Source organism: Natator depressus, chromosome 7 (assembly GCF_965152275.1).
Source record: "Natator depressus isolate rNatDep1 chromosome 7, rNatDep2.hap1, whole genome shotgun sequence".
Taxonomy (NCBI): domain Eukaryota; kingdom Metazoa; phylum Chordata; order Testudines; family Cheloniidae; genus Natator; species Natator depressus.
The window spans coordinates 122,322,048-122,342,220 of record NC_134240.1 but is presented as its reverse complement, the minus strand read 5'-3'; the positions used below and the strand labels follow the sequence as shown (position 1 = coordinate 122,342,220).

Below are 20,173 nucleotides of genomic sequence, written 5' to 3'. Positions count from 1 at the left end.
CATGCTGGACCCCAGCTGGGCACTGCTGCCCAGAGACTCACTCCCAAGGCCCATCTCAGCCCAGCCACCCTCACCCACGCAGGAGGTGGCGCCCCTGGGCCCAGCCCACCCAGGGGACGCCAGGCCCAAGCAGCCGAAGAAGGGAGACAAGCCAGGACTGGGTTGGACCCGGGTTTATTAACCGGGGTGACTGGGCTGGGGCAGCCACTTGCCTCCAGGCCCTCAGTTAACATAGGCAATTCATCTTCCTTAAATATTTGTTATAAAAACAAATTGTTTAAAAAAATCTGGTTTGACACTTTTTTTTGTCTTTGCATTTCTCGGTGCAGCCCGGCTCGGCTGCAGCCAGGCCAGGCCGCCCGCTGGCACCTCCCGCGGGCACCGGAGGCAGCCGCCACGGGCCCGGCGCTACCTCCGCAGGTTGCGCTGCGCCTGCTTCAATAAGGTGTCGAAGTCGAGGGAGTCGAACTTGCTCTTGATGGGGGCGGGGTCGAAGTCTTCGCGGTTGGAGTCTGGAGGACACAAGGCTGCAGTTAGCGCAAGGCACTGGGGCGGTGACGCACCGCACGGGGGATCAGCCCGCTCCCCGGAGCAAAGCCAGGCGTGGAGGTTAACCCACCGCATGGCAGTGGCGGACCTGGGCCTGCCGCCCCACGCTCAGAGCTCTAGGCTGTGCTCGGCGGCAGGCCGGGGGCCCCAGGGGTGGGACGCTGACGGAAGGGGAGCTCTGCAGCCTTGCACTGCGCAGAGGAGCAGGGAAGGAGCTCGGCAGACTCCTGCCGCAGGGCTCCCGGGGTGGCCCAGGCCCCGGCTACGTCTCGGGCTCCCCGACTCACCCAAGTCCGCGTAGTTCCTCCTACAGAACTGGCGGCGCCCCCCGAAGCACAGGTCGAAGGGCTGCTCATCCGGGCGCCGCAGCTTGTGGCCGCTCTCGATGGCGGCGAAGGCCTCCTTGGCGTAGCGGTAGGTGACAAAGCCGTAGTTGTCCCTGGGGGGAGAGGCAGAGCCGGTGACTCGCTGGGTCCCCTCCCATGGGACCTGGTGACTGGCAGAGGCTTCCCAAGGCTGAGACGTGTGGGCCTGGGCAGGGGCACAGCCTGCTCTGGGTAAGGGCAGGGTGCCAGGAGCTACCCTGAGATCCCCTAGGGAGCCCCAGCAATCCCCCCCAGACTCCAAGCAGCCCCCTCCTCCCCAGGGCAGGGCCCAGCCTCACCCCTCGGCCCGGAAGTGGAGGGTGCACTCCTCGATGTCCCCGAACACAGAGAAGCGGTGCCGGAGCTCTGCCCGCGTCATCCTGCTGGGGATCTTGCCGATGAAGACGACCCTCCTCTCCTCCTGCAGGGAGCACAGCGCGAAGCAATGAGCCAGGTGCTCCCAGCCCCGGAGTTCGGCTCGCGCTCCCACCCAGCTCAGCCCGGAGACCCGGCGTTACGACTCCGCCGCACAACCCCGGCTGCCAGCCAGGAGCCAAGCATGGGCAGGGCTGCTTCCTGTCCCGCTCGGAGCCCAGTGGGGCCCTAAGGCGGGGACCCTGCCCCCAGCTCAGCAAGTCGGGGGTGGAGCAGGGCAGACGTGGCCACAGCGCATGGCCCTACTGCGCCCCCACTCCGGAGCGCGGGTGAGCCCCATTCACCTGGCAAGGCCCCCAGGCCAGAGGGGCTCAGAGCCCCAGGGGAAGCAGGGAAACGGGCCGGACACTCACACAGGGCGTCCCCTTTCTCTGCCTGGGGAGGCTCAGCTCTGGGCCCTGGTGTGGGAGGAGCTGGCCCTGCAGGGAGCAGAGACCTGGTCAGCTGGGCTCCCCAGACACGCCCTTTCCCCCCCCACACGCCCCGTAGTTCCCAGGGACCAGACCCCCCCACATTGCACACGCCCAGCCCACAGCTCCCAGGGACCGGACACCCCCCCCACGTTGCACACGCCCAGCCCACAGCTCCCAGGGACTGGACCCCCCCCCCACGCCCAGCCCACAGCTCCCAGGGACTGGACACCCCCACCACATTGCACATGCCCAGCCCACAGCTCCCAGGGACCAGACCTTCCTGCCCCGCTACATGCCCAGCCCACAGCTCCCAGGGACCAGACACCCCCACCACGTTGCACCAGCCCACAGCTCCCAGGGACCCCCACATGCCCAGCCCACAGCTCCCAGGGACCTCCGCACCCCCGCTTGGTGCACGCCCTCACTCACTATTGCACGTTCCTTGTGGAGGACTTTCTGGTGCTGGCAGTGATCCGGAGGGTCGCAGTAATCATATCTGGCAGGGCACAATCAGGGCGGTTGGGAGCCGGGAGAGCCAGGACACCAGCCACCGCCCCGACAGGCCCCCAGAGCTGTTCCTGGCTTTGTGGCTGGTGTCCGGGGGAGGCCACAGGCTTGCCAAGAGTCTCGGGCATGTGCCCTCAAGCCCAGCGCAAGGCCACGGCCACCCCTGGCTCTGGTGGGCACACCCAGGTGCACACCAGGCCGACGGAGCCTGTAGGGGTCACGGGCTGTGGAGAGCCCCAGGCCAGGCCCTCACGCGCCCTAGGGAACAGCCCTCCCCCCAGCCCCAAAAGACAGGAGCTCCCCTCCCCCAAGGGAGGCTGCTGCTGCTTCCCCAGGCCTGGGGTGGGGCACGGGCCCCTCCCCGACTGGAGACATCTGGAGCATCTCGGGGCAGCAGCGGGCCAGCAGAGCGGGGGAGGGGCCACTGTTACCACCACTGCCCCAGATGTGCAGGGTAGGCAGTGGGGGCCCAAACGGCGCAGGGGTCTGAGCTGAGGGGGACTAGGGGGCGGGGTGTCCCCGTCCCAATGGCTCACGGATGTGTCCTTACCTTCTCCTCCGGTTACTCCTCCTGCGGGGGGACGGGGAGCGGGAGCGGCTGCGGGAAGCCGAGGAGGATCTGGACGAGTAGGATGAGGATGAGGACCTTCCCCGGGACCGGCCGCAGGACCCACAGCTCGAGCGGGAGGAAGAGTGGGAGCTGCGGGAGCGTCTCGAGCGATACCTGCCGAACAAGCACGTCACCCCGTGAGCCTCCAGTGGGCCCCAAGCCCCTCACTGCCCACCCCAGCTGGGGCTTCCTCCCATCCCCAAAGCATCGAGGCCACGAGGTGCTCTCCTGACCCACACGCACAGGACACTCAGCACGGCCTGGGGCGCTCCAGGGGACAGCTTCCTGCCCAAGCAGGCCTCCCGAACCTCATGGAGATGAGGAAAGCGTTCAAAACGTGACCCAGGCAGGACAGCACCTGCCTGAGTCTGCAGAGAGCCTGAGCCAATAGCTCAGCGAGGTGAACAACAGCGTTCATTATGGTACGGCACTGACTGAAACCTAACGAGCTGCTCACGGCCTGGCCCGCACTAGCTGTCATGTGTTGCTGACGGGGAGGCAGCGACGGGGGCAGCTGAACGGCTCGGCTGCCAGGACAGAGCAGGAGCAGGAGCATGCAGCATTCGGCACCAGGCACCGGATCTGCGGGCAGGGCTAGCCGGCCAGTGCAGCGACGGGAGCACGGCTCCCCGGGAGGGGGAGGGAGCAGGGCGGGCGCAAGGTGGGACAGCTCCGCTTGCTGGTCACCTAGGGAGCGAGGTGGGGAGTAGCCAGAGACACGAGTCTGGTGCCTGAGTCCATGCTCAGCAACTCCTCTGCCTGCAGCGGGACTGGGCTGGGCCCGGCCCTCTCGGGGAGCAAAGGGGCTGATCTGCCCCCAGCCCCCATCCGGGCTGGCCGAGGGGAGCTGAGCACAGTGGGCAAGGGGCAGGAGAGGCACAGACCCTCTCAAGGTGGCTTGCGGGGGGCAGGGAAGGGGTTCCCTACGATTGATGGTGGCAGGGGAGCCCAGCACCATCCAGGGCCTCTTGCCCCAGAGGGCACAGTCTCTCTTCTCTTGGGGCTCCACATCAGCCCAGCCGCTAGCCAGGGGCTGCAAGTAAGACCAGGCGTTCGGGCCTGGCGGCTGTGGAGGAGCTGAGCCGGCCTGGCTGTATGGAGAGGAGAGGGCCACTCTCCCCCGAGCTGCACAGCGGGACGTGGGGCCGAGGAGCCTGATCCCACGGGGCCCTGGAGCTCCCTGCCGCCTGGCAGAGCGCCAGCAGGGCCGGGTGGGGCACAAGGCCCAGGAAGGGGGCAGCCCGAGGATTAGGACAATGGGATTGAGGGGTACAGACTAGATGGCGGGGAGCGCCCTCAGCCGTGGGCAGGGCTGCTACAGCCATTTCAGACTGGGATTGGCACCAGGGGAGCGGAGGGGATCGTGCCCTGGCTGGAGGGACCGGGCAGCCCCCCACCCACACACCTGCTGCCCAGTCAGAGCCAGCTGCTTGCTCCAGCCGGCACGGGGCTGCAATGCCCAGCTCCGGAGGGCAGCGCCAGGCCCCCGGTGCACTCGCGGGGAAGGAGAGCTGTTCGGTGCCTCCCATGCAGCTCCAGGCCCCTCTGGCTACTAGGCAGCGCCAGCCGGGCCAGGTGCCCTGCCAGCGGCGTGACTTGGTCCGACCCACACAGGCCAGGCCGGGCGCCAGCCCCGGACCATGAGCCCTGGGGTCAGCGCTGACGTCTTGCCTATGCCAAGGCCTCTGGCGCAGGGGCAGCCCTGCTGTATGAGCTCCTAGCTCTGCCCGGGCAGACGCAGCCCTGCTCTCTCCATGGCCAGGCCGGTGCCCCTCCGCTTGGCTATGACACTGTATGGGGCCATCGACGCAGGCGAGCGATGGGCAGCTGATGGCCCCTGGAACCAGCCCACGTGGTAACCCTGTTCCCACGGCGAGCTGCACCGATGGCTCAGTGACTGTTGGGCTCAGTGCAGGCGGGTCTGCCGGGTCTTGGGCATCACTGTGCCCTCCACACGCCCAGCAAATGCCATTGCAGGGGAGCCCTTCTGCCCCAGCCTATCCCTCAAAGATCCCCGCTCTGCAAGGCGCGTCTCCCTGTGCCCAGCCCAAACGCTCCCAGCTGCCCGGGGCGCCCAGCCGCATGGATGGCCAGACTCCGTGGGGAGAGCCAGCCACGGCGGCTTGGCGACAGAGCTGCAGCAGAGTGCCAGACAGCCAGGGGACCGAGAACCTGCCACTTACCTTCGCCACCGCTTCAGTGGGGGGGACAGCGACCGGGATCGAGACCGGGAGGAGGAGGAGGAGGAAGAGGAAGAGGAAGACGAGGAGGCGCTAGCCCCGCTGGACGTGGAGCTGAAAGAGCGGCTGGCGCGGGCCCGGGGGCTCGGCGAGGCCCCACGTCTCCGGTAGCAGTGCAGGGACCTTTTGGTAGCCAGCTGCTTCGGCTGCGGGTCCCGAGTCTGCGGCTCCTCGTCCCGGCAGGGGGATGCGTCCGGAGACAGCAGGACCGAGGTGGGGGAGCTGCTCCTGCCAGCGGCAGCCTGGCTTCGGGCACTAGTCCGGTGATCCAGCTGCTCGCTGGAGCCAGGGGCGGCACCAGGCCGGGGGCTGAGCCCGGGCCAGGCCAGCGTCCGTGTGGGGAGGGAGGAGGGCGGCTTGATGGTGATATCCTGGTGATGCTTCACGTTCCAGCGGGAGCCCAGCTCCGACGGGGCCGGCACGCTGGGGAGCCTGGCGCCCTCCTCTGGCTGGCCGGGGCCACGGACACAGTAGTCATGGTCTCCGGAACCCACGTGGCTGGGGGGTGGGCCACAGGTTGTGGGGGGCAGGCCCTTCCCCCGAGGTTTGCTCTGGGGCAGTGGCTTGGCCTCCATGAACTTGGCAGTTCTCTGGCTGCCCTCCTGGGCGGCGGCCCCGGAGGACCTGGGCTTCCCCAGCAGCGAGACAGCAGCCAAGGGCTTCCAGAGCTGGTGAGGCGGCGTCGCTGGCGGGGTGAGGCCTGCGAGGTAACGAGGGTGTTCAGGGGGGCCCCCAGGACACGGCATGCGCCCCGATAGCGAGCAGGAGCATTCTGTGGCCTGGGCCCCTCTCCCAGGACAGGTGTGTATCCCTCCCCACACCCCCTTGCTCAGCATTCCCCATGGCAGCTGCCAGCCATGCCCCCTGGCCTCCCTGTCTGCTCCGTAGCTCTCCCAGCCCTGGAGCGAGGCGCTGAACCTGGGCAGCGCTTGCCAGGCAGGTGCCAGATCCCCCTCCCCTGCGACTCCTCCAGCCCCAGGGCTTTACCAGCGACGTTGGCCAGCTCCGGGGCATGCAGGCTGTCCAGCGGGTTCTTGTCCGGGTGGCTCTCGGACCTGCTGCAGGGAGAGAGGGGTCCTCGCTAAAAGCGGCAACGACCGAGACCCATGACCTTCAGGGTCAGGTCATGCACCCCCCACCTCACTAGGGAGCGCTGGCCCAGCGCCCCAGCATGCTGCCTCCCAGCACCCGAAGTGCCCATCATCGCAGCCCTGGGCCCAGATGGCACAGGCCTGGGCGCTCAGCATGCTGCCAGGTACTGCCATCTCTGGCCTGGGCAGGAGAGGGTGCGTGCACTCAAGCAGCCGTTGTCATTTGGGCCCTGGGGGCACTCGCTGTCCAGCTCACAGCCGCACAGAGACACAGCACCGACCCACCCCCAGCTGCCCGAGCTCTGCCCACACCCCTCCCTGGGGCCAGGAGCCCCGGGGCTGTCGCCAGCACAGACTGGGGCTGGGTGGCACCGTGGGCACCTCCAGACTCACCCAGCGTTCCCCGGCACCAGCCTGTCCCCAGGGCGTCGCACCTGCAGCGCCTCCTTCGTGGCTGAAACGAGAGCAAGTGCAGGGAGAGTTGAGGGAGACGCTGCCACAGCAGGGAGCCTGGCGTCCCCGCTCCGGGGCCCGGCGTCCCCGCTCCGGGGCCCGTTCGCTGGGCGACTCCGGGTGCAGGGCTTGGGGGCTTGTTTCCTCCTCGCCCCAAAGGGCTGGCTCCCTGCACAGCCCAATACCTCTGCTTGGGTCCCCTCCCTCCTGGCCTCACCTGGGGCCCCCCACTGGCCCGGTTCACATATGGGGCAGGGGTTGGGAAACGGGCCAGGTCTGCCCTTCACCACAGTAACATTTACACACTGGCAGCCTTCAGGCTGCTCCGATTTACGCCAGGACCCATTGCTCAGCTAACCCGGAAACCTCCGCCGTGGGGCTGCCCCGCCCAGGCTGGGTACCGCAGTCCCTGCTACAAGCCAGAAACCTGACGCTTGCAGAGTTTGGGACGGCGCGTCAGCCGGTCCGGCACCTCCCTGGATGTGGGATTGCAACAGGCCTGTCGGGCTAGGGGCTGGGTCATGCAGATCCTGGGGGCAGCCAGACGGGAGAGGGGATGGCCGATAAGGGCACGCCAGCCGCTCACCTTCAGTCTTCTCAAACTGCTCCAGCAGGCTGGACAGGTCGGAGGCTTCGATTCCTGCGGCAGGAGAGGAGAGACAGCTTGTCAGGTCACTTCCGGGCTGGGGTCCTGAGCTGGGGCAGAGGGGCTCAGGCTGACGAGCCCCCCCCAGCAGGAGCAGCGCCGAGGGACACTCACTGGCACCCCTGACGGCCACGCGGCTGCCATGGGGCAACGGGGCCAGATCCGGACCAACACTCTCGCGCCTGGACCGGCTGGGACTCTCGCGAGCCAGGGCTCTGGGGCAGAGTGCAGCCGGAGGGGAAGAGACCCTCGGGGAGCCAGGGGCCTTGCCACGTCCAGACAAAGGCAGGGCAGCCTTTCCTGCGAGCAGGAAGGAAGGGGCTCAGGGAGAAAAGGCTCCTCCCAGGCACCGGGGAGCTTGCAGGCTGGATGCCCATTCAGTGCAGCCCCAGAGATCTGTACTGGCCAGTGCAGGCCGAACCCCCCGACCCCAGGGGAAGGGCTCTGCCATGCAGACAGGTTCAGCTTCGCTGCTACTCACCCTGAGCCAGGCCCACGACATGCCCCCTCGGCACCCCACTGCCCCCCCCATCAGCCCCTCCCCCGCCTCGGCGCCCCACTGCCCCCCCCCATCAGCCCCTCCCCTGCCTCGGCACCCCACTACCCCCGGACGCCCCCAGCGTGGCCCCTCACCGATTTCGCTGATGAAGGCCTGCACAATGTCCTTGCTGGCGCCAGGCTGGGCTGGGCTGACGAGGGGCCGGTGTCTCCATGGCTGGGCAGGGGCCAGCTTGGTGGGCTGGCTCTCCTCTCGCGCTCTCAGCAGTGCCCCTGCTTTCCCGGGGATGGACGTGTGCCCAGGCGGCCGGGGCTCTTGCAGGACAGCTCCCTTGGGGTCTGGCCGATCCCCCTCCAGCAGGCTGGGCACTGAGACCTTTGCTGGAGCTGCAGCCTCTGCCATGGGGCAGGTATCAGGAGGCTCTCCCACAGGCTGGGGAGCAGGGGGCTCCCTCGTAGCCTGGGCAGAAGGCTGCTCCACAGGCTGGGAGGCAGCAGCAGAAACAGGCTCCCCCACGGGCCGGGCAGTGGCAACAGGCGGCTGCCCCATGGGCTGGGCAGCAGGTGACTCTCCCACAGGCTGTGGGGCAGAGGTCTCCCTTGTGGGCTGAGCAGGCGGCTCCCCCATAGGCTGGGCAGCAGGGGACTCTCCCACGGGCCGAGGGGCAGCAGCAGAAACAGACTCTCCCACAGGCTGGGCGGTGGCAATAAGGGGCTGGGCAGCTGGTGACTCGCCCACAGGCTGGAGGGCTGGGGGCTCCCTCAACGGCTGGGCAGGGTGCTGCCCCACAGGCCCAGCAGCAGTTGACTCCCCCACAGTCCAGGCCATGGCAATAGGGGGCTGGGCAGTGGGTGACTCGCCCACAGGCCGGGGGGCAGGGGGCTGCCCTACAGGCTGGGTGGCAGATGACTCGCCCACAGGCCGGCTCTGCCTCCTGGGGTCAGATGCCCGGCCACCAGCGGCCCTGGCCAAGGGCTGTGCACCGCGCTGGGGGGGCTGGGCTGGCACCTCGTGCTTGGCTAGCACTGGCTTCATTGGCTGTGCTGTGAAAACTGAGGGCTCTTGGCAGCTTGGTGCCGGGGCGGCTGGGCTAGCTGGGAAGGGGAGAGGGCTAGCTGGGAAGGGCTTTGCCCCTGGGCTCTGCAGAGCGGCCCCTGGATCGCTGTACACCATTGGAGGCACTGGAGGTGGCAGGGGGACCCCGGGCCAGTAGGACGGCTGGAGGCCCAGGGCCCAGCCCATGGGGGCACATGGCGCACCTGGACCGAAGGGAGGTGGTGGCAGGGCAGGGGGGGGCCAGGCCAGGGCTGGCGGGGGCAGGCCAGGCACCAGGTGAAAGGCATTGGGCGACCCGCCAGCGGCCGGTGGTGGAGGCAGACTAGGATAGCCGGCAGGCGGGGGGCCAAAGCAAGGCCAGGAAGGCACCGGTGGGTAGAGGGCATAGGGAGCTGTGGAGGCCAGGGGGATTGCTGCAGCAGCAGCTCCCAGGGCCGGCGGGAGGAAAGGCAGCTGTAGCCCCGGGGGCACTGGAGCCGGCACGGTCTGGGGGGGCTCTGCAGGTGCCTTTCTGGGCAGAGGAGGGGTGGCTGGGGGGCTGGCAGGTTTCTCTGGGCCCCTCTGGGAGCTGGGCATCTTCATGGGCTGGGCAGGCTGTGAGGGCAGGGGGCGCACGGGTGCCATTAGGCACGGGATCTCGGCCAGCTCCGTTGGGGGCTCGGGGATGCTGGGCCACTTGCTCGCTGCCTGCTTCTCCCCCTCCTTCCCGTCGGCCCCGCTGGGCTGGCGGTGCAGCATCCGCAGCCGGTACTCGGTCAGGCTGAGCGCCTTGGGCTTGGACGGCCAGCCGGCAGCCTCGGCCCCAGCCCGCTCCACTTCCTGCGGGCTCCGGGGAGCCTCCCCCTCAGTACTGAGGTCACTGTGGGGGGGGGTGGTCTTTGGGCCAATGCTCCCCTTGGTGGGGGCAGGCTGGCTCCCCTCACCGCACCCAGGAGCCACCTCTCCCTGCTCCACTGGGCCACGTCCCACGGCAGCCGGCTGCTCCCCGGGGCTGGGCACGGCCTGCTCCGAGGGCCCGGGGGTTTCAGCACTCTGCACAGCTGGCTGCGTGTTGGGCTTCTCAGCCTCCAGCTCCTTCTGCACCTCAGGGTGACCCTTCCTCTGCAGGGTGCCCCCTGCTGCCGCTGCCCGCGGTCTCCCTCGGGCCGATCGCAGCTCCATCTGCCCTTCCTTCTTGGCCTGCTCCAGCTGCCTTTCCAGGAAGGTGGACACCTGCACAGAGGGCCGGGCTGCCCAGCTGGGGGAGCGCTGGGTGGCTGGCGGCTGCACCGAGGATGTGGAGAGGAGCCTGCGGACCACGCAGTCCCCATCTGGCTTGGCCTGGCCCTTCTGCGATTCCTCCCTTTTCTTTTTCCGGCTTTTCCTGGCCCTCTCACGCCCTCGGCCCTTCTCGGTGCCCTGGCGCTTCCCGCCCGCTGGCGCCTCCGTGCTGCTCCGGGAGCTGCTCTCCAGATACTGGTCTCTTTGCCTCTCCTCATCCTTCGCTTCGGGGTCAACCCCCCGGGGGGACTCTCTCGCCTGGGTCGGGCTTGGAGGCTCCGCTTGGGGGGCCCTGCTGGGGCCCCCAGTCTCACACCCCTGGGCAGGCTTTCCCACTGGCAACACACCATCCATAGGTGTCAGCTCCAGGGCACCATCCCCCTCGCCAGCTGGGCACCCGCTGGCTCCCGCCCCTTCAGCTGGGAGCTGGGCTCCTGGGCCCAGCTGCTGCAGGACCACGGGGATCTCCAGGCTCTCGCCTTCGCCTGGCACAATCTCCAGCAGGAGCGGGCCGGTTAAGAACTCCTTCGCCACCGGCTCGCTGGCAGGGTCCAGGCACACGGTGAGCGTGGGCAGGCAGTACGGGTGCATGGACTTCACCAGCTCGCTGAGGGACCCGGCCCCCGTGCTGATGATGCAGGGAGCATCACTGTCTTCCGGCCACACCGCCTCCTCACCCCCAGCCTCGGCGCACAAACCCAGGGGGCTCTCCCGCAGCCCCACAGCTGCCGGCATGCTGCTGTGCTGCCCAGGGCTAGCAGCCTCCTCCTCCTCCTCCCCGTCGCTGCGCTGCGGGAGGGGCTGGGGCCTGGGCAGCTTCCGCTCCGCCCGGGCCGCTCTGCTGCTGCACTGCTTGGGTGCTGCCGGCTCTTCGAGGCAGTTCCAGGGCAGATCCCCAGGGCCCGTCCCCACCTGGCAGGGAAAGGGGGAAGAGACAGGTGACGGCGCTGCTCCCCAGAAGCGGGGCGGCCCCGAGGCAGAGCAGTGCAGCTCACGTAACCTAGGTGGCGACTGCCAGTGGGCTCAGCCACCCCGGCTAGCAGCCAGGGCAACGCCCTCGCCTCATGAGGTGCGTGGACTGGCAGGGACCAGCCCACAATTGCACAGTTTGAGCCCCACCGGGGGCAGTTTTCACTGATTTGCAACAGCCCCACACCGCTCCTGCCCGGTCTGCACCTTGACAAGCTCCCGCGTTGCGGCGAACCCTCACTGCCCAGGAGCTTGCCCCCCTGCCGGAGAGCATTCCCAGCGCTGCAGGGGACAAGGGCGCGAGGAGCTACAGCCTAAAGCAAGGCTTTACATTCACACTGCAGCCCCAGGGGCAACCGCACAGCGCCAGCATGGCTGGGGTTACAGCTGGCCAGGACTGTGAGCCGCCCGCAGAGGTGCTCGTTAACTGCCTGGCTAGGCTCCTGACACCCACCGGCCTGGCCCAGAGCTGCTCCCAGCTCCAGGCGAGCAGGAGGGGCAAAGGCTGGCGGCTCTTTAAGAGAGCGGCGAGCATGAAGATGCGAGTCCTGGCACTGCACGGTAGCTCCAAAGCCAGAGCGACTCCCTGATGCTGCCTCTCCCGAGCTGTGAGCAAGCGGAGTTCAGCAGCGGCCCAGAAACCAGGGAGATATTGGAGAGCGGGCAAGGGCTACCAGGAGTCACCCTGCACAACCGGAGACCAGGCAACCCAAAGGTCACCCACAGCCCCACCATCCATGGGTACGAGCAGGACAGCCAATCTTGCTGATGGCTTCCCTAAGCACTCCTGGTTGCCCTGGCCCCAGACTCTCCCTGACCCTCTGCACACACCAAGGAGCTGCCCTCTCACCTTGCCAATGGCAGCTGGGCCGCTGAGGCCCCACGGCTCGTCTAGGGCAGGAACGCTGCGCTCAGGGGAGGCCCGGGACAAGCTGAGAAACTTCTGAAACTGATGGGTAAGAAGTGAAATGAGAAGGTGGAAAACACAGACCTGCCAGTCCGAGCCTAGCCGGGGCGCGGGGTGAAGCCGCATGGCCAGCAGCCTCCCTGCACCAGACTCTCCCTCCTCACCACGTGCCCAGCATGGCAACTGGCTACACGAGGCCCCCCAGGGTACGCCCCAGCCGCCGTTTGATCCCAGCGCTGGGTTCCAGGAGCTGGAATCACACCCAGCTCTAGTGCCTGGCTCGCCAAAGCATGAGCAGCCCGAGCCGCCTACATACCACGGCGGGATGTGCAGGCCGCTTCGCGGGGCATTTCTGCTGGTCTGTAGCCAACAGCAAATAAGGTGTGTGCCACCCCCCAATCCCGCTCCCCCTGATTTCCCACAGGGCAGTTCCTACAGCTCATTTCAGAAGCAGCTCAGCTGGTGACTGCCAGGGGGAGCCCTGCAGCTGCCAGGTACATGCAGTGATCTCACCGATGACACGGCACGGCTCGGGGATGGGGGGGCTTCCACTGACATGGGACCGGGATCTGGAGCCTCCTTTCCCAGAGCCCCGAGGGAAGGAGCCGGTGGGGGGAGATGAGCAGCCCAGAGGTGGGCGAGTTAGCATGTCTACGCGTGTGCTGTGCACGGTTTGGCTGCTGCCCTGGCCAGGGACTAAGTGAAGCGGAAGTGGCTGGTCTAGGCACCTCCTGGGAAGGGCGGGGAAGGCGGGCAGAGAGCACCTCATACCGAAGAACTCTCCCGCTCCCGGGGCAGTGCCAGCAATTCCGAGTCCAGGGTGGTGTCAAACGGAGACAGGGTCTCGTCGTCCGTGCTGTCCAGGATCTCGGTGATGGCTGTCAGCAGCGACAGCTCGTTCGGTGCATCCAGGCAGGCCTTGTTCTGGTGAGAGAGGCCCTCGCATCAGGGGCACCGCCAGATACCGACCCCGCCCTGCCACTCTCATGACAGGCCCTAGCCACTAGACGTCTTCCCCTCTCTTCACGCCTGTCTCTTGTCAGCAACACGGAGGCTCAGAAATGCAGGTGCCCACTGAGGGGCCAGTGGTAACTAGCTCTGCCTCTGCCCCAAATGTCCTTCGAGCAGGGCCCTGCTGGGGAGGTGCCCCCAGGACTGGAAGGCTCCCGTCAACCGGCACGTGCTTGGCTCAGTCCCGGCCCAAGAGCTCAGAACCCAGAGGAGGGGAGGTGCCAGGGACCCTGCCCCCCTGAATTAACACTGCCGTGAGGCTGAGCTAGACACATTAGGAGCAGGCTAGCTGGCGGGTGGGCTGGCAGAGGCCCTTGACAAAGAATCCCTGTCAGACAGAAGAAAAGGAGGGGAAGGGGAATGACAGGAGAGAGCTGGACCAGGGACTGACTCCTGGCCACTCTTCCCAGCACTGCTCACCTCATGCCCAGCCAAGCGGAGCAGCGTCCGGCAGGGAAAGCAGCAAACAGAGGGGCCAAAGCAGGCAAGGGACGGAGATTCCCAGACCTGCCGTATCCCGCCCCGCCCCCCACCCCACCAAGGTCGTGGGACTGGAGATGCCCCAGGCAGCTTTGGATCCAGGGCTGCGGCAGGTCCCGCAGGCGAGATGGGTGAATGTGGAAGCCCAGGGCCCGACTGTGTCCCCTGCCTCTCTGCAGGCAGCCCGTTACCTCGGTCAGGGTGCTGAAGTCCTCGATGATAGAGATCACGGAGGAATCAAGGTAGCTCTGCATCGTTCCCAGGATCCCTTCGGCCTCCAGGATAGCATCGTTGCAGGCGGGAACCAAGTGCAGGCTCAGCTCATCTTCCTCCAGAGAGAAGCACTAGAGAGGGGCAAGGAGACAGGTTAGAGGGGAGAAGCCAGTGCTCACCAGGCTACAGGCCACAAAACACACCCCCGTTCTGTTCTACACAATCGGGCCCTGCTCTATGACTGGGGTGCTGCGCTAACACAGAATAAAAGCCAGCCAGCTTCGGGGCTATATTTGCCACTTAGCATTCTAGCCCTTGGGCAGGGGGGTGTCACATTCTCAGGCTTCTCTCCACAACCACGCAGGCCAGAAACTTAATTTTTAAAATGAAAGTGGAAATAGACTGTCTCAATCACGGGGCTCCAGGAGCTGGGGCTTTAAGAGCACCACCAACGATTGTGAAGCTCATGATACAGTTGAGAATTGGCAACCTGAAGCCCCCGCATCCAGCAACCAAGGAGAAGCATTTCAGCCCACTGCTGCTCCGTTACATGATGAGCAGTGAAATAGCATTGAGTTGGTGCCGACATTAGGTTTCAAAGTCGACAGGGCTCGTGAGTGTGCGGTGAGGAATTACAGCTTAGAGAACTAGTTCACCAGGAGACTCAGCACAACAAGGCCACAGGGATGTTGGAGTGTAAGCCTCCCTGGCAACTAGCAATGAAATTGCAGAGGAACCACCACATGCTGGGGTGGACTCCAGTCTCCTGGCCAGAGCCCAAATCCTTGGGCAAGAGGGTCAGAAGTCCCATGAGACCCAACCCCCCTCCCCAGTGCATATACCACTCAGCACCTTGAGTTAAGTCTCACAAACACCACGGGTTTTATGTACTTGGTTTAGTGTAGTTGTGTTTTGTACAAGCCACCGTGCCCATGAGAGACATGGCTTGGGGCAGAGATGCCCCCAGGCACCAGCTGCCTGAGGGGGTAAAGTCCCTCCTGCAGCCTCCTCCTCTCACAAGGAGGGTATGTGTACACTAAACCCCCCGCGGCACAGCTCCAGGGCTCTGGCTGTGCCACAGACGCTTTCTACTTCGACACAAGAGGTTTTTCCATCCATGTACTTAACCCACCTCTAGCCAGCCGCGTCTACACAGGGTTAGATCCACCTACCGAGGGCGCACAGGGCGTGCAATTACTCAAAGCCCTGAGCGATGTACCTAGGTCGATCCCATCTGTAAGGCCCAGGATGACGGGCTGCAGAGCCTTTACGCTGGGTCTGCTATAACCTGGTTACGTTGATGTTTGTGTGAATAAGGAGTGTGCAGATTGGAGTGCTTGCGTCATTTGCATAGGTCTCCAGAGTCCTGGACCTCCAGTCTCAACAGGCATGCCCCCCTGAGATGAACGGGGCAATTCTCGCCTCTCAGGGCTGTTTAGACTCAAGAGGGCAGCATCCCCTGGGGGGCACTTTCAGCAGGTTTTCTTGGCCACCAGAACAGCTAGGAATTTAAGCCCCAATTTTCCACCTGTGCCCCTGAAGTTCTGCTACTACATAAAGGTGACCTCATTTACAGAGGTCCCAAACAGCCCCGACTCCGGCTTGAGTCACTGGGAACACCAGCAGCTCACCTCCACCTCTTAGCTAGGAGCTGAACTTAGAAACCCAGGCTCGGGCATTTTAAATGGAAAGCTTCAGTTCTGCAGTCAAATACCACAGGAAGGGGTTGGAATCTGTGTCACATGACCAGCTCCTACGCCAGGACAGCATGAAAAACTTCTTTGCTGCCCATTGCAAGTTCCCCTAGCAGCTGCTGCTGTGGGGACTGATCATTTCTCTAATGCCGAAGCATCAATATTCTTGAGGCAAAGGCCCCTAGAAAGTGAACTAAAGACAGAGCTGTGATCTGTAGCTTGTGTTTGGTGGACTGCTTGACACAAGCTGCAGATCCGTGTCCTGTACAGGAATGAGATCACTCTCCGGTCTCATGCAGAAGACGAGTGTTCGGTATGAATTATGCTGCCATGGTTTATTATCTTGTATTACTCCAGTCCGCAGTGGGAAAGTAACGCGTAAAACCCAGCTTAACCCCATGCACGGCATTCCCCTCCAGAGCCCAGGTACTCCTTTTCTTTTTGCGAACACAGACTAACACGGCTGCTACTCTGAAACCTGTCATTTCAGAACAGTCTCTGGTGAATCAGTCTGGAGATCCCAGGAATGATCAAAGGAGCTGGGACGACGCCCAGGAACCCAGCCCTTACTGCAGAGCTTGGAGTCAGCTGGAACAAGCAGGCGCAGCTCACCCCAGGGAGGAGCCACGCGGTTGAACAGGAGTTTGCAGGAATCGGAATCGCTGCAGTCAGACCAGTCAGCAGCTCATACAGCATCGGCCTTTGCAGTCCAGTTCGCGAGGAACCCCACCCTGATGCTTCACTATTGCAGCATCCAGGCCACTGCACGGTTACAAATGTATCACAATAAAAAGATGCTTTCAGGAGTCCAACCAGGGATAGCAAAATCAAACTCCCGTGGGAGGGGAGAGCGCCTCCTGCAGGACTGAGCAGTCGACAGCCACATGGGAATATATCAGTGGTCCATCTAGTCCATTGCCCTGGATGTACATAGCCAATGCTGGATGGTTCAAAGGAAGGGGTCAATTCTCCCGCATCACCTCACTGTGCGGTGCTATGGCTCGGAGGGGAGATTCGCCCTGGTGCAGAGGTTACCCCCAGACTTTGCTCATACAGGTAGTGTCCCGGCAGCTGCTGTTGGGGAAAAACGACGAGCTGTCTTCAGAGAACTTACTGACTTGCTTGCCTCGATATTGTGCAGCGATGAGTTCCACAGGTTGGGAGAGTCATTGGCTAATGAGACCATGTTCCCCAAAAGATCCCCTTGGAGCCATTTTAAATGTGGTGCCTTTTCAGTTCTTCCCACCTCCTCCTGTTCACAGATCACAGACGGGGTCAGTTCACACCCCGAGTGTTTTTCGTGGAGTTACAGCTCTCCTTTTACTACCTTCCTTTCCTGCCTTGACTTTTTCCCTCCTCCAACCCCAGCACCTGACTGGCTTTTGTTGCCTCGTCTACAACTTCTCTCCCTCCTCAGACTGGGGCACCAAAGCAGATGGAAACATTGCAGCTAGAGGGTTTGACGTGGCTACAGCTGGGTTCCCAGGCTCTGGAGAGGACCATTCAAAGACACTTTCCTTTGCTGTGCCCAGCCAGCCCCAGAGCTCTCTGGGCCCAGGACACCAGCCCTCATTAGAAATGCAAGCTGGGGGCACTGGAAGCAGGAAGGGGCATTTGCCAGTGGCCCCTCAGTGGGTTAGCGAGAGGAGGAACCTCAGCCCTCACTGCTGCTAGCAAGGGCTCTCAGCGTCAGGTTGCAGACCAGCAGAAGTAGTGAATCAAGTCTCCCACTGAAACCCAAAGGAGCCTCTATGGAGCTGTGCAGAGGCCACCTGGCCCCACAGGTGCACGGCATGCTGGGATGCAGGTCCCACCTCTGTATTTAAGTGCAGGGTGGCATCCATCTGCTTCACTTCACGCCTGCTAGGCACAGAGTCCGATCTCCCGGTGAGCTGCCAGCCCAGCCTTACCTGGGCAAAGCTGGCCGCCCGTGAATGGAAGGTTCCCAGCAGACAAACATCTCTCAAAGGGGCCCCAAGGTTTCCAGAGTCACATTGGCACCACCACCAGTGCAGGCCGGACCGGGCCCTGGCGGCTGGACTGGAGAACCTGTCCCATTCTACGGCTCTAGAGCAGAACAGTCCCCGGGGCCAGGTCTTAGCGGGTAGGCAATGGGCAGAACAGGCTCAAAAGCAGCCAGGGAACAAGTTTTCAACACAATTTGCTTAACAGCCCCAATCTTGGCATATCCAAGGACCTAAAATCACTGTGCGTTGTGTTGGCAGAAAGGATCCGAATACAAGGATGTGACATCACGCAGCAAATACTTGGGAGGGTTCTTACATTTGATTTTGCCTCTATCACCAAAAGCCTCCAGGACAGCCCCCTGTCTAGTCAGCTACACTCCCACACAGCTCAAGCTGCAGCCACGCTTCCAAAAGGCAAGAGCTGCTGCCAACCAGTCAGCCAAGGCATCTCCGAGGAGGCAGTTAAACCGGACAGCAGGAAGAGGCAAAGAACCCGTTCAGGATACAGTGCATCCTTCCAAGGCAACTGTGAAGTGAACTGACTTCCAGGGAACACATGTGCTTTGTAAAACATGAACAAAGTAAATGCCTTTCCCAGGACAAGCGCAACAAGGTGGGTGAGGGAATCTCTTTCCTTGGCCCAACGTCTGCTGGCGAGAGAGACGAGCTTCCAAGCTTACAGAGCTCTGATTCAGGACAAAGCCATTTCAGAACATCAGATCCTCTATTAAAGCAGGGCCAGCCCCTGTCCATCATCCCAGAGAGCACCCCGCAAGTGCCTGCTACGCAAAAGCAAAAATGAAATCATGTCCTCTACAGCTCCCATAAATCTCAAGAGAAGCTAGAAAACCAGAATCTGTTCTCTGTGTCTAGCACTTCTCATCCATACAGCTCAAAGCACTTTACACAAGAAGCCAGTATCATCACCTCTATTGTAAAGATGGGGAAACTGAGGCAGGGGACTAGGGTGCGACTTTCCCAAAGCTCACCCAGCACGTTGCGGGCAGAGCAAGAAACTGAATTGAGGACTCTTGAAACCCGGCTCAGTGCTCCATCCACTAGATCACACTGCATCCCATGTTGTCCAACACAGTCAAGGAATCTTTAACAGACCTATTGTTGGGGTATCTAAGCCCTGAACACACAGCTCAAGGGGGCAAGTCCAAGTTAAAGGGCCCTCACCAGTTCCCAACTTCCAAAACTCTTATTTCTCTCAGCCCCGCTGCACACTCCAGAAGTCCAAGCGGGGGGAGGACACACGACACACAGCACTCAGGGGAAATTTCCCTAATCCAGGCAAGGCTTAAGTGTCCCATTTCCTAATCAGCCACGGCCTGCCCCCAGGTAATATGAGGAACAAGGGCACAGGTCTGCAGGAATTACACAAGGACACAGGTCTCGTCAAGGAGAAAGTGGGGGAATCCTGCACCCCTGGGTGTGAACGTGAGAAAGTTCTCATGGGTGACACTAAAGCAGCTCCTTGCTAACACAGGCTGGCTGTCTATACTGGGCTTTTGCACCCCAATACTCCAACCCAGAATTAGGCATGCGCTGGTCACAAAGATTAATTTGTGACTCCTTCTCCAGCTTGACCCGGTGTCACCTGGCACCCCCCGCCCCATGGCAATAAGATACACAAGTCTCCTCCACACACACGCACCCCGCAAAGCACTGCGGATCTGTTTTCCGCCCTGGAGAAGCAAACCATGCTCTGAGGAGAGAAGCCGGGCCAGAAGCAAAACCAGTCATGTCAATGGTTCGCTTCTCAGAGGAGCTTGAAAAAATTAAGAAGCGAAACCACTCCATGGATTATTTCAGGCAGGATACAGGTGGTAGGCAGCTGTGCATCAGCGCTGTCACTGGAGAAAGTCACACGCCCACTGTCTTTCGAATGCAAGAGCAAACAGCCCCCAGCCCTGGCCAGCCAGCACAGCCAGGGGTGGGACACCCAGGGGGGGGGGAGCTGGAGGATGACAGCCGGCCACGCTGCTGTGACGGACACTAAACCCCGATGTGCATCTCAAGCCCTGCACACTAGAAGCTCCCCAAGAAACCAGCTCTGCCGTGGTCTGCGACAAGCAGCCCCACCCTGGCCAGCTCACCAGCCACCTTCTCTGAACCCCCGCCCTGTTTCTAGGCCGGCCGGCCACTGCTCTGCACTGATGGTGCAGGGCTTGGTGCCAGGTGCCTTCAGCCCCCCAGCTATGATGGGGGGCGCCGCTTTCACCCCCCCCCCGGGCTCCAGTGGCAGGTCCCCGGCGCCCCGCCGGGGGGGCCGCAGCTCCCAAGGCCCAGCACCCTCAGGAGGGTCACTCCGGAGTCCCCAGGCTGCGCTACAGAGAACGAGGAGTTGGCAGCCCCTCCCAGCCCGCAGTGCTCGGCGGCCCCAGCGTGGCCGGGGGGTGGGGTGGGGGGGAATGCAGCCTCCCCGCTGACCCCGAGAGGGGACCCTGACCGCGGGGGGGGATCACAGCCCCCCCCGCTGACCCCGAGAGGGGACCCTGACTGCGGGGGGGGATCACAGCCCCCCCTGCTGACCCCCAAGAGGGGACCCTGACCGGGGGGGGATCACAGCCCCCCCCACTGACCCCGAGAGGGGACCCTGACCGCGGGGGGGGGATCACAGCCCCCCCCGCTGACCCCGAGAGGGGACCCTGACCGCGGGGGGGGGATCACAGCCCCCCCCGCTGACCCCGAGAGGGGACCCTGACCGCGGGGGGGGGATCACAGCCCCCCCCGCTGACCCCGAGAGGGGACCCTGACCGCGGGGGGGGGGATCACAGCCCCCCCCGCTGACCCCGAGAGGGG

At 63.8% G+C, this 20,173-nt stretch overlaps 1 protein-coding gene across 3 annotated transcripts; it reads right to left on the bottom strand.

Moving 5' to 3' along the window:
• Positions 1-227: 227 nt before the first annotated feature.
• On the bottom strand, positions 228-19,223 carry PPRC1 (PPARG related coactivator 1). 3 transcript variants are annotated; one of them, XM_074959503.1, is made up of 15 exons: positions 19,026-19,223; positions 13,683-13,835; positions 12,772-12,924; positions 11,944-12,042; positions 7,943-11,036; positions 7,250-7,303; positions 6,604-6,664; positions 6,107-6,174; positions 5,063-5,819; positions 2,820-2,993; positions 2,192-2,258; positions 1,703-1,768; positions 1,214-1,335; positions 837-988; positions 228-512 (listed from the first exon to the last, which is right to left on the bottom strand). In XM_074959503.1, exons 1-15 carry the CDS (start codon positions 19,071-19,073, stop codon positions 409-411), a joined length of 5,172 nt encoding a protein of 1,723 aa, XP_074815604.1. In that variant the 5' UTR covers positions 19,074-19,223; the 3' UTR covers positions 228-408. The 3 variants fall into 3 exon arrangements, with proteins under 3 accessions (XP_074815604.1, XP_074815603.1, XP_074815605.1); XM_074959502.1 differs by having other exon boundaries at positions 6,107-6,177; positions 19,026-19,222; XM_074959504.1 differs by lacking the exon at positions 1,703-1,768 and having other exon boundaries at positions 229-512; positions 6,107-6,177; positions 19,026-19,221.
• Between the last annotated feature and the right edge of the window lie 950 nt (positions 19,224-20,173).

Coding starts and splice junctions, on each gene's coding strand:
- PPRC1 (XM_074959502.1), bottom strand. CDS start 19,073: ATGGTTTGCTTCTCCAGGGCGGAAAACAGATCCGCAGTGCTTTGCGGG. Junction 12,043..12,771: donor GGGAGCGGGAGAGTTCTTCG/GTATGAGGTGCT, acceptor CTTACCCATCAG/TTTCAGAAGTTTCTCAGCTT. Junction 7,304..7,942: donor GGCCTTCATCAGCGAAATCG/GTGAGGGGCCAC, acceptor CTCCTGCCGCAG/GAATCGAAGCCTCCGACCTG.